General features: G+C 38.2%; 1 protein-coding gene across 1 annotated transcript in view; it reads left to right on the top strand.

Moving 5' to 3' along the window:
* Nucleotides 1–617: 617 nt before the first annotated feature.
* The window catches only part of LOC136877566 (uncharacterized), a 112,712-nt gene continuing 98,836 nt past the window's right edge, over nucleotides 618–14,493 (top strand). The window contains exon 1 of the mRNA XM_067151709.2: nucleotides 618–861. Coding sequence (XP_067007810.2) covers nucleotides 673–861 — 189 coding nt within the window. The 5' untranslated portion in view covers nucleotides 618–672. The remainder of the gene's footprint in view (nucleotides 862–14,493) is intronic.

Raw genomic sequence — 14,493 nt, forward strand, 5'->3', positions numbered from 1 at the left:
TCCAGTTTTCCTAGCGAGCGCAATACTGTTCAGTAAGCTCGGTCACCCTGGGGTCACACTCTTCCAGCTCATGTCAAATAATGTTGATAGATATCGTAGAGCATAAACAGTTTTGGGTAACCGACTTAGGTAAAATTCTGTGATTTTCTTGTCTCTGTCAGGGCGCTCTTTAGACCTGTCTGTCGAAATCCTAACTACCGTACGTCAATAAAGACTACGTAGCTTTAAATGGTTTCTTTTGTTATATTTTCGAACAATGAAAAAATAAAAATGCAGACATTCTCGAAATTTGACTCGAATTCTCTCTTTCTCGATTCGTATTATTAAAATATTAAGAAAAGAAAGTTGCTTTACGAAGCAAATGTAACATTTGTAATATTATTTCTCTCCGCTTCGCTAGATTGTTCCCACAACTGTTTTGAGGTATAATTGTTTCCTCAATATTCACATTACTCTGGAATTCACCGCTGTAATTTCCTTCAAATTTGCGTCGTAGCCTTTGCTATAAAATACACTAATTTTGAATTGCCCGCAGTATGAATGGAGGCTTGATGACGTCACTCACGCGAATGAGTCAACAGCGCTGTTGACGTCGGTTGATGTAGTTGACGTTCTCATTCTCAAGTATATAGTTGGTGTATAAAGTGGTGTACAGCGCAAAACTTCTCTATAATGGGAGCTAAAGATGTAGTAAAAAGTTGTATTGTACCAATGTGTACAAGTACTAGTATAACTACGCCTAATAAACTGTTTATCAATGTCCCTAAAAGTTTACGAATGCGGTATATGTGGATGAAAGCTGCTAGGGTAACTCGCTGGAGGAGATTGGCGAAAATGCATTTTTGTGAAGATCACTTCGAGGCAAGTTCACGACTAAAAATTAGCTCTAAGGCCCGTGCCAAAATGACCGAAATTCTGTTGTTCATTTAGGCTACCCATGTCTTCCTATTGGCAGTTCGGTTATCAAAGGGCCTATTTCGGAAAAAGGTTAATAAATGTATCTCTGAGGTAGTAGTTAATTACTAATTATTGTTCTTATACTATTGCAGCGAACACCAGTTCTTGCTTAACTTACCGTATGATATAGTTATCAAATAGAGCTGATAATACATTGAAGGGTTCACCAAGGGGATCCTGCTATTAATGAATGATTTATGAGCCTGTCACTGGCATGCGTTGATGGGGTGAAAGTTCCTTTTGGGGAACATTGAAAGTATGCCTACCTAGGTGTTAATATAAGGAAAGGTCTTCATTGGGGTAATCGCATAAATGGGATTATGAATAAAGGGTACAGATCTCTGCACATGTTTATGAGGGTATTTACAGGTTGTAAAGGAGAGAGCATATAAGTCTCTGGTAAGACCCCAACTAGAGCATGGTTCCAGTGTATGGGACCCTCACCAGGATTACTTGATTCAAGAACTGGAAAAAATCCAAAGAAAAGCAGCTGGATTTGTTCTGGGTGATTTTCGACAATAGAGTAGGGTTACAAAAATGTTGCAAAGTTTGGGCTGGGAAGACTTGGGAGAAAGGAGACGAGCTTCTCGACTAAGTGGTATGTTCCAAGTTGTCAGTGGAGAAATGGCGTGGAATGACATTAGTAGACGAATACATTTGAGTGGTGTCTTTAGAAGTGGAAAAGATCACAATATGAAGATGAAGTTGGAATTCAAGAGGACAAATTAGGGCAAATACTCGTTTATAGGAAGGGGAGTTAGGGATTGGAATAACTTACCAAGGGAGATGTTCAATAAATTTCCATTTTCTTTGCAGTCATTTAAGAAAAGGTAGGAAAACAACAGATAGGGAATCTGCCACCTGGGTGACTGCCCTGATTGCAGATCAGTAGTGATTGATTGATTTGATTGATGATTGATTAGTGGAATGTACTGGAAATTTTATTTAATCTATCTTTGGTGGAAATTACCAAGATAATTCTACTTTTCTGCAGGGACAGTAGCATAATAGTTAACTATAGGTTGTTCTTTAAGGACACATTAGTCATCAGCAGCCAATGCAAAACTGGGTATTTGGCTGTTTTAAGGTCTACGTATAGAAGTAGAACTTGGATGCAGTAACATAAAGGATGTTATCACTGGAGTTAATTTTATATAGCCTTCATTTCAACATGGTTGAATTCTTCAGTCACTACTGTATTGCTCTTTGAGTTGTTTTAAGATTCTTATTCCAGATGGTTGAGTTTGGACTCTGTAGTCAAATCTTTGGGTGCTATACTTTATGGTTTCCTCATCCAATTTATGTGTATCTGCTTTAGCTTGGATAATCTTAAAGAACACATTATTATTATTACTATAGGATCGGAAGGAATGAGTTGATCAAGAGATTTTGGAAAGGATAGGTGAAGCAGTTTGATGCAGTAGAAGCAGGTGTAATGCCAGGTCCCCACCCCCAACTCTGCCCAATCGTTACCTCTCATGTCTCACCAGCTAACTTAATGTCTCAGGAGGGAAAGTTTTCTATGATTGAAATATCAGACAGGGATTTATACAGCAACTTAGTTTGAATGTTATTTTATTTTCAGTGTTTTAAATTAGTTCTTGGTAGCACTCTAGGAGGGGGGCATGGCCATGTAAAATATTACTTGGCGAGATGAGATATTTGAATGTTACCTCAAAATGCTTGGAGACGAGAGATGTGTTCATCGCCAATGTTAGAATCCTACCATCCCACCCTCGGAAGAAATTTACTTTTATAACCAAACACAGAAGAATGTGACACAATTTATGGTACCATATTGACAACTCAATTACTATACAGAAGAATGATTTACCATTTCCCACAAACGTCCACTAAACACTTTCCACCATTGGATTCATTTTATGAACATGGCACTGCTCCCATAATTCAACACAGTTACATGTAATAGCCAGATTTATGCTGCTAATGGATCCTAAGAAAACAGTCATGGTCACCAACAATATGGGCCAATGCGGGGGCTCACTCCCTTTGAGAAGCTTTCTGCTAAACACCACTGACATGTTAGACAAATGGATTTTTGTCACTAGCCAGGACTTGGGCAAATCACTAAAATGACCGTACAGTACATTTCCAAAATGTGCAGCGTGGGTTAATGGATGACACAAAATAACCCACACTACTGTATGCGGGAGTTCACTCCCTTCGAGAGGCTTTCTGCCAAACACCCATGATGTGTTCGACCAATACCTTTCTTTTGGTCACTGTCCAGGACATGTGTAAACCATTAAAGGAAAGCTGTAAAAAAATCTAATTCCTTATTCCTTATGCACGAATGCAGTGCTGAGTAAATCTCCATACAACATACATACATACATACATACATACATACATACATACATACATACATACCGTATATACATTTCCATCAGCAGTTGATAGCATGAAATGATGCTCTTGTTGGCACTGTGGTGACTAACAATGCTCCTATTGAACTAACAATTAAGGAGCACCACTCCGCAGCGAGCCTCCATCTCTACTCTCCTGTGCTCCCATCCTAGGCTTGTACCGTACCTAGTTCTCTTGCAGTTGAAATATTGAATGATGCTGGACATGAAAACCGAGTGGCAGTGTCACCGCCTTCTCACAAAGGTGGCTTTGGTTCAAATCTCGGTCAGTACAGGTGAGATTTTGTATATGAAAAGTCGCATCCTGTGGTTTGGAATCCGTATAAAACTAGATACCAACAGTCACTAAAATCCATGAAGTTGCTTTGAAATATTGAATACTGCATTGTTTGAATTGGGTTGTAATGAATATACTGGTACGTTCCACAGCCAGAACATGATCCTGTACATCTCAGGGGTTCTGACTGCAATATGAAGTACTTAAAGAAGGACCACCGAGCTCGATAGATGCAGTTGCTTCAGTGCGGCCAGTATCCAGTATTCCGGAGATAGTGCTTTCGAACTCCACTGTCGGCAGCCCTGAATATGGTTTTCCGTGGTTTCCCAATTTCACACCAGGCAAATGCTGGGGCTGTACCTTAATTAATGTCACAGGCACTTTCTTCCCACTCCTAGCCCTTTCCTATCCCATTGTTGCCATAAGACCTATCTGTGTTGGTGCGACGTGAAGCATATCGTAAAAAGAAGAAGAAGGACCATGTCTAGTATAACTTCAGTTGTAAGTGTCCAGCACCATGGCTAAATGGTTAGCGTGCTGGCCTTTGGTCGCAGGGGTCCCGGGTTCGATTCCCAGCAGGGTCGGAAATTTTAACCATCATTGGTTAATTTCGCTGGCACGGGGACTGAGTGTATGTGTCGTTTTCATCATCATTTCATCCTCATCACGACGCGCAGGTTGCCTACGGGTGTTAAATCAAAAGACCTGCACCTGACGAGCCGAACATATCCTTGGACAGTCCCGGCACTAAAAGCCATACGCCATTTCATTTCAGTTGTCTGATTCTTACCGAGTACTTGAAAACTCTTTGAATGTTCTGAATTGTTATGTAAGGAAACTGTGCATGTTCAGTCAATCAGTCACTACTGATCTGCATTTAGGGCAGTCATCCAGGTGGCATATTCCCTATCTGTTGTTTTCCTAGCCTTTTCTTAAATGATTGCAAAGAAATTGGAAATTTATTGAATATCTCCCTTGGTAAGTTATTCCAATCCCTAACTCCCCTTCCCATAAACAAATATTTGCCCCTACCGGGCGAGTTGGCCGTGCGCGTAGAGGCGCGTGGCTGTGAGCTTGCATCCGGGAGATAGTAGGTTCGAATCCCACTATCGGCAGCCCTGAAGATGGTTTTCCATGGTTTCCCATTTTCACACCAGGCAAATGCTGGGGCTGTACCTTAATAAAGGCCATGGCCGCTTCCTTCCAACTCCTAGGCCTTTCCTATCCCATCGTCGCCATAAGACCTATCTGTGTCGGTGCGACGTAAAGCCCCTAGCAAAATATTTGCCCCAATTTGTCCTCTTGAACTCCTTCATATCTTCATATTTTGATCTTTCCTACTTTTAAAGACACCACTCAAACTTATTCGTCTACTGATGTTATTCCACGCCATCTCTTCACTGACAGCTCAGAACATACTCCTTTTGTAAACTAAGTGAGACATACCACTTATTTAGTATTAAGAATTTCATTTTTTGTCTGTATTGATTCGAGATTTACAATGCTTATAAAGTCAAAGGTTTCCACCTATTCAATACATTAACATAATAATTCAATTAAGACATCACATGTTTATTTAAAATATCATGGTATCCATTATGGGACCGGTTTCGGCATCCATCGTGCCATCATCAGCCATTGAGATATTGATTGCAAGGTATATTAGAAAAATAAAATATAATACTATTAGTGCAGTGTAAAATGTATGCTTAGCATGTATGAATGATGCTGGACATGAAAGCAGAGTGGCAGTGTCACCGCCTTCTCACAAAGGTGGCTGTGGTTCAAATCTCGGTTAGTATAGTATGCTAAGCATACATTTTACACTGCACTAATAGTATTATATTTTATTTTTCTAATATACCTTGCAATCAATATCTCAATGGCTGATGATGGCACGATGGATGCCGAAACTGGTCCCATAATGTATACCATGATATTTTAAATAAACATGTGATGTCTTAATTGAATTATTATGTTAATGTATTGAATAGGTGGAAACCTTTAACTTTATAAGCATTGTACATACCACTTAGTCGAGCAGTTTGTCTCCTTCCTTCCAAGTCTTCCCAGCCCAAACTTTGCAACATTTTTGTAACGCTACTCTTTTGTCGGAAATCACCCAGAACAAATTGAGCTGCTTTTCTTTGGATTTTTTCCCAGTTCTTAAATCAAGTAATCCTGGTGAGGGTCCCATACACTGGAACCATACTCTAGTTGGGGTCTTACCAGAGACTTATATGCCCTCTCCTTTACATCCTTACTACAACCCCTAACTACCCTGATAACCATGTGCTGAGATCTGTACCCTTTATTTACAATCATATTTATGAGATTACCCCAATGAAGATCTTTCTTTATATTAAGACCTAGGTACTTACAATGATCTCCAAAGGGAACTTTCACCTCATCAACGCAGTAATTAAAACTGAGAGGACTTTTCCTATTTGTGAAATGTAAAAATTGGAAACTTCGGTATGTTCCGAGCTTTCAACGGAGTGATCACGTGGAATGAAATTAATTGACAAATAAGCTTCAGTGGAGTTTTCAAAGGTAGAAAGATCATAATATGTAGATATATTTGAAATTAGCTCCTTTGTAGATCATTGGTAGAGTGTTGGCATCCGGATCCCAAGATAGGGGGCTCAAATCTTGCATAAGTAGTCAGTTTTTGAAGGGCGGAAAAAATGTCCATTCGACACTCCATGCTGTATGATGTGAACATGTAAAAAATTTCTGGTGAAGCATTAGGTGTTTACCCAACAAAAATCATTAATCTCAGTCATAGACGTTCAAGAGAGATTCGGTTTATTCTGCTATCTAGGGTAAAATGGAATGTCTAAATTGATGAACAAGTAACCAGATTGCATCAAATTTAAATGCTTGTTCATGGAGACTGAGGCCATTATTATTAATTTGGAATTCAAGGGGAAAAATTGAGACAGATATTCATTTATAAGAGGAGTTACAAATTAGAATAATTTATTAAGGGAGATGTTCCATTAATTTCCAGGTTCTTTGAAATCACTTAAGAAAGGATAAGGTAAACAACTGATAGGGAATCTGCCACCTGCACGACAGCCCTAAATGCAGAATAATGATGATTGTTATAGGGATCAAATATACAGTACTCGCACCACACCACAAGTTTTGGAATATGAAAGGAAAGAAAGATGAATAAAAGTCCTAGGGATAATTCCAGCTCCAAAAATTTCACTAGTAAAGTTCAGGACCCAACCCACTGCAAACATGGTTAGTCACTATGCCAGAAAACTAATCAGAGCAGTTACTTTTAAAAAACATAATATTTAAACAATTATTTTTGAATCCAGAAAATTCTCTCTCTTTGGATTTTTTATGTTTTTATCTCCAGACAGTCACACAAAAACACAGTTAAAATGTCGCTAAACTAAAAAATGAAAACGGAAACAAGAAAATTAAAACTAAACAAACGACACAAACTTTTGAATGAAATGCTCAATACACGTATGAGCAAAACTGTTTTGGATCAGAAGACAGAATACAGTAAATATTTTTCTTTTAAATCTAGGATGGAAATAAATTCAACATCTGTTACTTTTCCTCAATCTGTTGAATAAATGTTTTGCAATGATTTTGTTAGTTTTATTAAAAAAACTGCTACATTTTACCTCAATTCTGCTATATACAGCACAGTTCTGCTATGGTTCATAACACTGATTTCAACCTGCGGGACAGTGCAAAAGTTTTTCCTGAATGTTAAACCTGCTTTCTGTTAGTCGAGGAGTTGTATCCACCCCACGTTAGACTGCACCGACTGGAGATCGGTGGTCCAAATTCTGGATCTAAATGATATTTCCTTCCACCTTGCTTCCAGGAAATGCTGACATCATCATGATAGACATTTGCTTGCTGATTGGATCAGCGTTTTCAGTTACTGGTATGGGTTCTTAGATGTCTGAAGAGCTGAAAAGACTAATTCTAGGACCATATGCTCTGCTACAATACCAGCATATCAAATTACCAAAGCTCCATACTGTTCTAGAGCCTAGTGGTCATTTCTTGTCTGATTATTATGTTCTTTTGTACAATCTCTTTTTTGGGACTTACTGTTATTCAGAATGCTTTGGGCCTTGGTGGACAATATGTTGCCACATCGGTTGATCAGATGCTGCATGCTCCGAGTTGACAATGCTAGTTTATGACTTTTTCATATTCGACTTTAGGATATTCTTGCTGTTCTCTTTAATCGTGTTGTGCATCCTTGAATTGAGAATATATCACTTGATTAGGAAGGTGTGTGTTAAGCACGTGGGTGACAAAAAGATAAAACTTTACTGACAGGGATGCAAGAGAAAGGTTAGAAATCCAACATGGTGTGGCTTGCACATCATCATACAAAGTTTTTGTAACTGATAACTGTCAGTACATATCACACTGAAATTTTTAATGATTAATACACTACAAAAGGCTGCCAATTTAGGTGTGGATACTGGAAAGACCATTGATCTTGTTGGCTAATGACAAGTCCATTAGTCAGGATAGGTCTGGAGGCTTAAGCCCCTATGTTTAGAGTCACAGGCTTCTGGTATCCCCTTGTGAGAGTATTGGGTAGTGACAAGACGATTGGTCTGGCTAAAACATCGGTGAATTTTGCTCCTTTTGTACTTAATGTTTTTTACGTTGCAGATACATTGTCGCATGTCATGGCACTTTCAAACTTTGTGGTTTCATTATTTTTACAGAATGTAGCAACCCTGTAGCCACACATGAAGTGAGCTCTATCAGCTACAATAGCAGACTACTCCAGCCAATAGGAACATAGAAAATGTTTGCTTTTTCTAGAATGACACATTCTCAGTTTTAATTTTTCTATATAAGTAAAAATACTTCTAGGGGCAGGTTCGTGGGTCCCTCACAAGCCTGAAGGAAGGAACTGATGTCTTTTCACAATATTTTTTAAACATGCACTGCATTAGTAAAGCACTACCAGACAAAAATAGAAGCCGTTTCAAGTTGAGGTCACCTAACCAGCTCTTCAGCATAAATTATCGGACATACTATTGCATATAATATAAGAACACTCATTATGGGATACTTCCTATCCATGTGTCAGGATGGGAAGCTAATTACCAGAAATGTGTAGTCCAGGTGCGGTTTTTCTTCCCAGTGCTTGGAGGAGGAGAAGAAAAATAAATTGCATATCCAAAATGTTTACATGCTTTGAATTACTGTATTATTGTATTGTATTATTGTAGAAGTAGTGGTAGCAAAATTGAAAATTGTGAGAGTAAAAGAAATAAGACAGAAGAAAATAAAAGTATGGAAATTAAAAGAACTCTGGAGAAATTTCAGGAGGAATTAAAAGAGTACATCCCGTTAACAAAAATAGAAAATGTAGAAGAATGGACTAAATTTAAAAACACATTTGTAAGCTTTGCAGAGAAGATTTGTGGCAGAACTTCAGTGAGAGTGAAGCAGTGAAAAGGTAAAGGAGGCTGTTAAAACAAAAGAAGAAAGCATGGCCAGAATGGAATAGAGATAGGAAATAAATAAATAAGAGTTAGTATCAGGCTATTAAAAGCAAGTGTAAATAAGTAGTAAATGAGGAAAGTAAAAAAGTTGGAGAGATTCACACAGGAGTTGAAAAAGTATGTAAATGGTGGGGAAAGGATGTTGTATGGATTGATAAAAAATAAGAGAAAAGAAAAAATCTAGACAAAACAAGTGATGGAAGGAAGTGGAAATATAATAACAGACCCACAAAAGATAAAGAATAGGTGGAAAGATTATTTCGATAAACTCCTGAATGTGAGAAATGATGCAGAAGAGAGAATAGTGCTAAATGAGGATGATCCAAAAATGGAGAGTGATACTGCAATGGCAGAGGTGTAATTGACTGTTAAACAAATGAAAACAGGAAAAGCAGCAGGGATGGATGAAATACGTGTGGAAATGACGAAGGCAGCAGGACCTATTGGTCTACATTGATTATATAGGCTGCTAAAGTGTATATGGAGGAAAAAGTAAGTACCTGATGATTGGTGTAAAGGTGTAATAATACCAGTATTTAAGGAAGGTGACAGGAAGGTATGTGACAGTTATTGAGGAATTACACTGTTGTTACAAGTAACCAAAATATTGGAGAGACTAGTGGAAAGGAGGATGAGAGGAAGGGTGGAAAGAAATTTAGAAGAAGAGCAGAATGGATTTTGACAAGTTAGGTCAACGATAGACCTATATTTACCATGAGATTACTGATGGAAAAACAGTGGAAATATGGAAGATGATCTGGTGATGGTATTGCTTGATCTAGGGAAGGTGTACGATAGTGTTAATAGAGAAAAGGCGTGAGAAACGCTGGAAAGAAAACAGTATGGAAGGCAATCAAGAGAACTAGTGAAAGCAATGTATAAGAATTGTTTCAGTTGTGTCCAGACTTGTGGGGAGAAATACAATATATTGGTTCCATTTATGTTTATAATGGTTATGGATGAAATTCTAAAGGAAACAAAGGCAAGATATGGAGGGAATATGAAATTATTATTGTTTGTAGATGACATAGTGATCTGGAGAGTCAACAATACAGAAGTGCAAATCCAACTAGAGGCTTTAAATGACAGTATTGAGATATATGGTATGAAAATCAGTGTGGAGAAGTTCTGAACAGTGGTGATTATCGGCAAAAGAGAAGGAAAAGGAATCATTAGCACCTTGGAGATGACATAACTTGGATGAAAACTGGAGTGAGGATTTAAAGCATTTAGGTGGAAAAGCTATAAAACATGAACAAACAGTTGAACACCTTAGAAAGAGGTGGTTGTAGCAATTCTAGGAACAGGGAACATTGCTTCACAATTAAGTGTAGCTTATAGTCAAGAAATACACAGATACAGTGAGAAAGTATACCAAGAAATAATCTAAAAATGAATTGACTGTGTACATTTCTGTGGTAAATTTGAATTTCCACTCCAAGGCCATGACGAGACTGCTCATTCATCAAATCAAGGCATTTTTCAATGATTGTTAGATTTTTCCAGGAAGTTGGATGATTCACACAAAGCCCAGTTTTTGAAGTCCATCGTCTTTGGGGCATCATCCAAGGTTTTTCAGAAGGAGCTTCTAGAAAGAACTTTGGAGTAATGATTTTCTAAGTTATTTTCTGGTGGGCTTTAACACGGGAGCACGGTAAGACAATGTCCATTCCAATGAATCACATCAGCTTTAGTGCACACTAATAGTATATGTTATGTTCATTCATTTAGTCAGTATTTTATTTATGACAGTTTACTAAGAAGACTGTTTTATGTATGACATTTTTCTAAGCGAACATTTGATATTTTAAAGGTGATGAGCAAATGGTATGGAATTTTTTTGTGTGTACTGTCCGATGTTTTTAAAAATCTTTTCTTAATCGTGTATCTATATTTTTTTTTATCAAGTGTTATGGCTGAAGAAGTCCTATATTAACCCATGGTTACTTGCGGCGCTGATCTCCTTAGTACACTGCTTATTGTTGGAATATTGCAAGACTTCTACTTTTGAAACACCCTATATCTTTCACAGAGATTGTTAGAAAGGGGATGTGTCAGTCATTTCCATTATCTTTGAAAACCAAAACCCTCGATCCATTATTAGCGCGACAGGGCACGTCTGGTGAGCTGTGCCCTCATTAGCGAGTAACAGGGCCACACATTTCACGCACTGTAATAAGTCAAGGTTTGTCGTATGCTTGTGTTAAATTTTTATACTGTAAGTTTTTTAGTGCCATCCACTGATCAGATACCTTCGTAGTTGGGTGAAACTGGGGAGTAAGTGGATTTGAACACTGAAAGTGATGGTAATGAACTAATGAAACAGATGAGGTTTACAAAAGTGATCATAACTCAGACACAGGGTGTCTGCAAGTTCGAAGGCTGTATTCCATTCATTTTAGGAAATGATGGAATTATCATGTGGGGCCTCCATGCTTCCGTTACAAATGTTTGAACCAGGAAACAAATTTTGCAACTGTGTTCCAGGAAAGATGCTGAAAGCAACAGAAGTGATGACTGACTGTAAAAAAAAAAAAAAAAAAAAAAAAAAAAAGGGGGTGGGGGGGCATTTGATTTGGTCTTTTGCTGGATTTGCATTTAGGGCCTTGTTTTCCTAGCCTTTTCTTAGATGATTGCAAAGAAATTGGAAATTTATTGAACATCTCTCTTGGTAAGTTATTCCAGTCCTTAACTCCCATTGCTACAAATGTCCGGGTCCATGGCTAAATGATTAGCGTGCTGGCCTTTGGTCACAGGGGTCCTGGGTTCGATTCCCGGCAGGGTCGGGAATTTTAACCATCATTGGTTGATTTCTCTGGCACAGGGGCTGGGTGTTTGTGTCGTCTTCATCATCATTTCATCCTCATCATGATGCGCAGGTCGCCTACGGGAGTCAAATCAAAAGACCTGCGCCTGGCGAGTTGAACTTGTCCTTGGACACTCCCAGCACTAAAAGCCATACGCCATTTCATTTTCATTGCTACAAATGAATGTTTGCCCCAATTTGTCCTCTTGAATTCCAACTTTATATTCATAACTAGCTGATGTACCCGTGCTTCACTACGGGAATCTCAGAAATACTGATTTGGTGGTTTTACTAACTGAATTCAACATAGGTCATTACAAAAAAGTCAGTAGGAATGTAGCGATTGAAAGCAATTTTATCAAATAAAATACTCCATCAAATGAAAAACTGCACACTTTCTCACTTTCAGCGAACAGTACTACGGTGCCGATCTAACAGTCCAAAGTTCCAGAGCTGGAATAACCAGGTCGCAGACTGCCGTGAACACTCCTCTGTCATTATTCTGTTAAATATTCACACTACTCATTTCAATCAGTGCCTCAAAGTAGGGATTGAATAGCTCGAATGTTATGATGAACCAGTATGTTACGTACCAGAAATATCAGAAAATGTATGAACCAGAGGAATGGCATGCTAAAGAAGAAAGTTATCTAACTCCCCAGCTACTTCCTGCCAATATACAGGCAGGCTGTTTTACTCCGTACGACCAGACGTGTTGGCCGTGTGGTTAGAGGCGCGCAGCTGTGAGCTTGCATCCAGAAGATAGTGGATTCGAAACCCACTGGCGGTATCCCCGAAGATGGTATTCCGTGGTTTCCCATTTTCACACCTGTCACACCAGGCTGTACCTTAATTAAAGCCAAGGTCGCTTCCTTCACACCCCTATTCCTTTCCTATCCCATCGTCACCATAAAACCTACTTTTGTCGGTGCGACGTAAAGCAAATTTAAAAAAACATCGGTACGCTGCAGTAATCCTATCTATCGGAGATGAGTGGAAACAGAAGACAAAAAGCTCATCACAACAAATAATGGTCAATGTAATGTTATTGTTGATAAAGTTTATGAGCTTTCTATATTGCAGGCCTTTACATTAGTTTTCTTTCGACTCTGTGATATTAGGGCGTCTTACAAAATTGTTTATATCGTAGACTGTAGTTCCTTATTGTCAGACTTTGCATACCTATTTTCACTAAATTCTGTTTACCCATTTTCTCGTGACTCGGCGCTGATATGGACTTAGTAACAAAGGTCCAAATTCATGAATATCTCTGTGATTATATGCGGTACGGTAACAATGTATAAGACATAAGTGATCGGAAATTTAATAACTTCTTACATAACTACTACTAACTTACGACATAACTAAAGTTATGTTAGTTATGTAGTATTTATCGATACGATCACTAATAAAATAAATAACTTATTTGAGAATTACATTTCAGGCCTTCCCCTGAACTACCATTTCACTCAGTGTGAATAAAATTATTGATGGCATAGATTATAGCGACTTATTCCCCAACTTTGCATACCAATTGTCGTGAAGATACAACTCCTAATATAATAAATATTTGAGAATTAAATTTTAGGCCTTTCCATAAACTACCATTTTTCTCACCGTGAATACAATTATGTACAGCCTATATTGTAGCGACTAATTTCCCATCTTTGTCTACCGATTTCTATTAAGATACGACCACTAATAATATAAACATGTGAAAATTAAATTTTTTTTTTTGCTAGGGGCTTTACGTCGCACCGACACAGATAGGTCTTGTGGCGACGATGGAATAGGAAAGGCCTAGGAGTTGGAAGGAAGCGGCCGTGACCTTAATTAAGGTACAGCCCCAGCATTTGCCTGGTGTGAAAATGGGAAACCACGGAAAACCATCTTCAGGGCTGCCGATAGTGGGATTCGAACCTACTATCTCCCGGATGCAAGCTCACAGCCGCGCGCCTCTATGCGCATGGCCAACTCGCCCGGTAAAATTAAATTCTAGGCATTCCCCTAAACTGCCATTTTACTCAGCGCGAATACTAATATTTATGGCCTAGATTATATCGACTTATTACCCCGACTTTGCATACCGATTTTCATTAAGACACGACCATTAATAACATAAATATTTGAGAATTAAATTTCACGCCTTCCCCTAAACTACCATTTCACTCAGCGTGAATAAAATAATTTATAATCTAGATTGTAGTTGTTCATCACCCGACTTTACATTCCGATTTTCATTAAATTCTCTTCAGCCGTTTTCTCGTGATGCCTGTACATACATACAGACAGACAGACAGAAATTACGGAAAAGTAAAAAATGCATTTCTTTGTTACTGTGGACATGACCAATACAGAAATACCATTATTTTCAAATTCTGAGCAATGTACAGACAAAACTCTTATTTTATATATATAGATTTGATCTTTCCCACTTTTAAAGACACCATCCAGACTTATTTTTCTACTAAAGTCATTCCACGTCATCTCTATACTGACAGCTCGGAACATACCATTTATGTAGGATGCTAATTGGTTTATAATATCACCTAT

The sequence above is a fragment of the Anabrus simplex genome, chromosome 7 (genome assembly GCF_040414725.1).
Source record: "Anabrus simplex isolate iqAnaSimp1 chromosome 7, ASM4041472v1, whole genome shotgun sequence".
In the NCBI taxonomy this organism is placed as follows: Eukaryota; Metazoa; Arthropoda; class Insecta; order Orthoptera; family Tettigoniidae; genus Anabrus; species Anabrus simplex.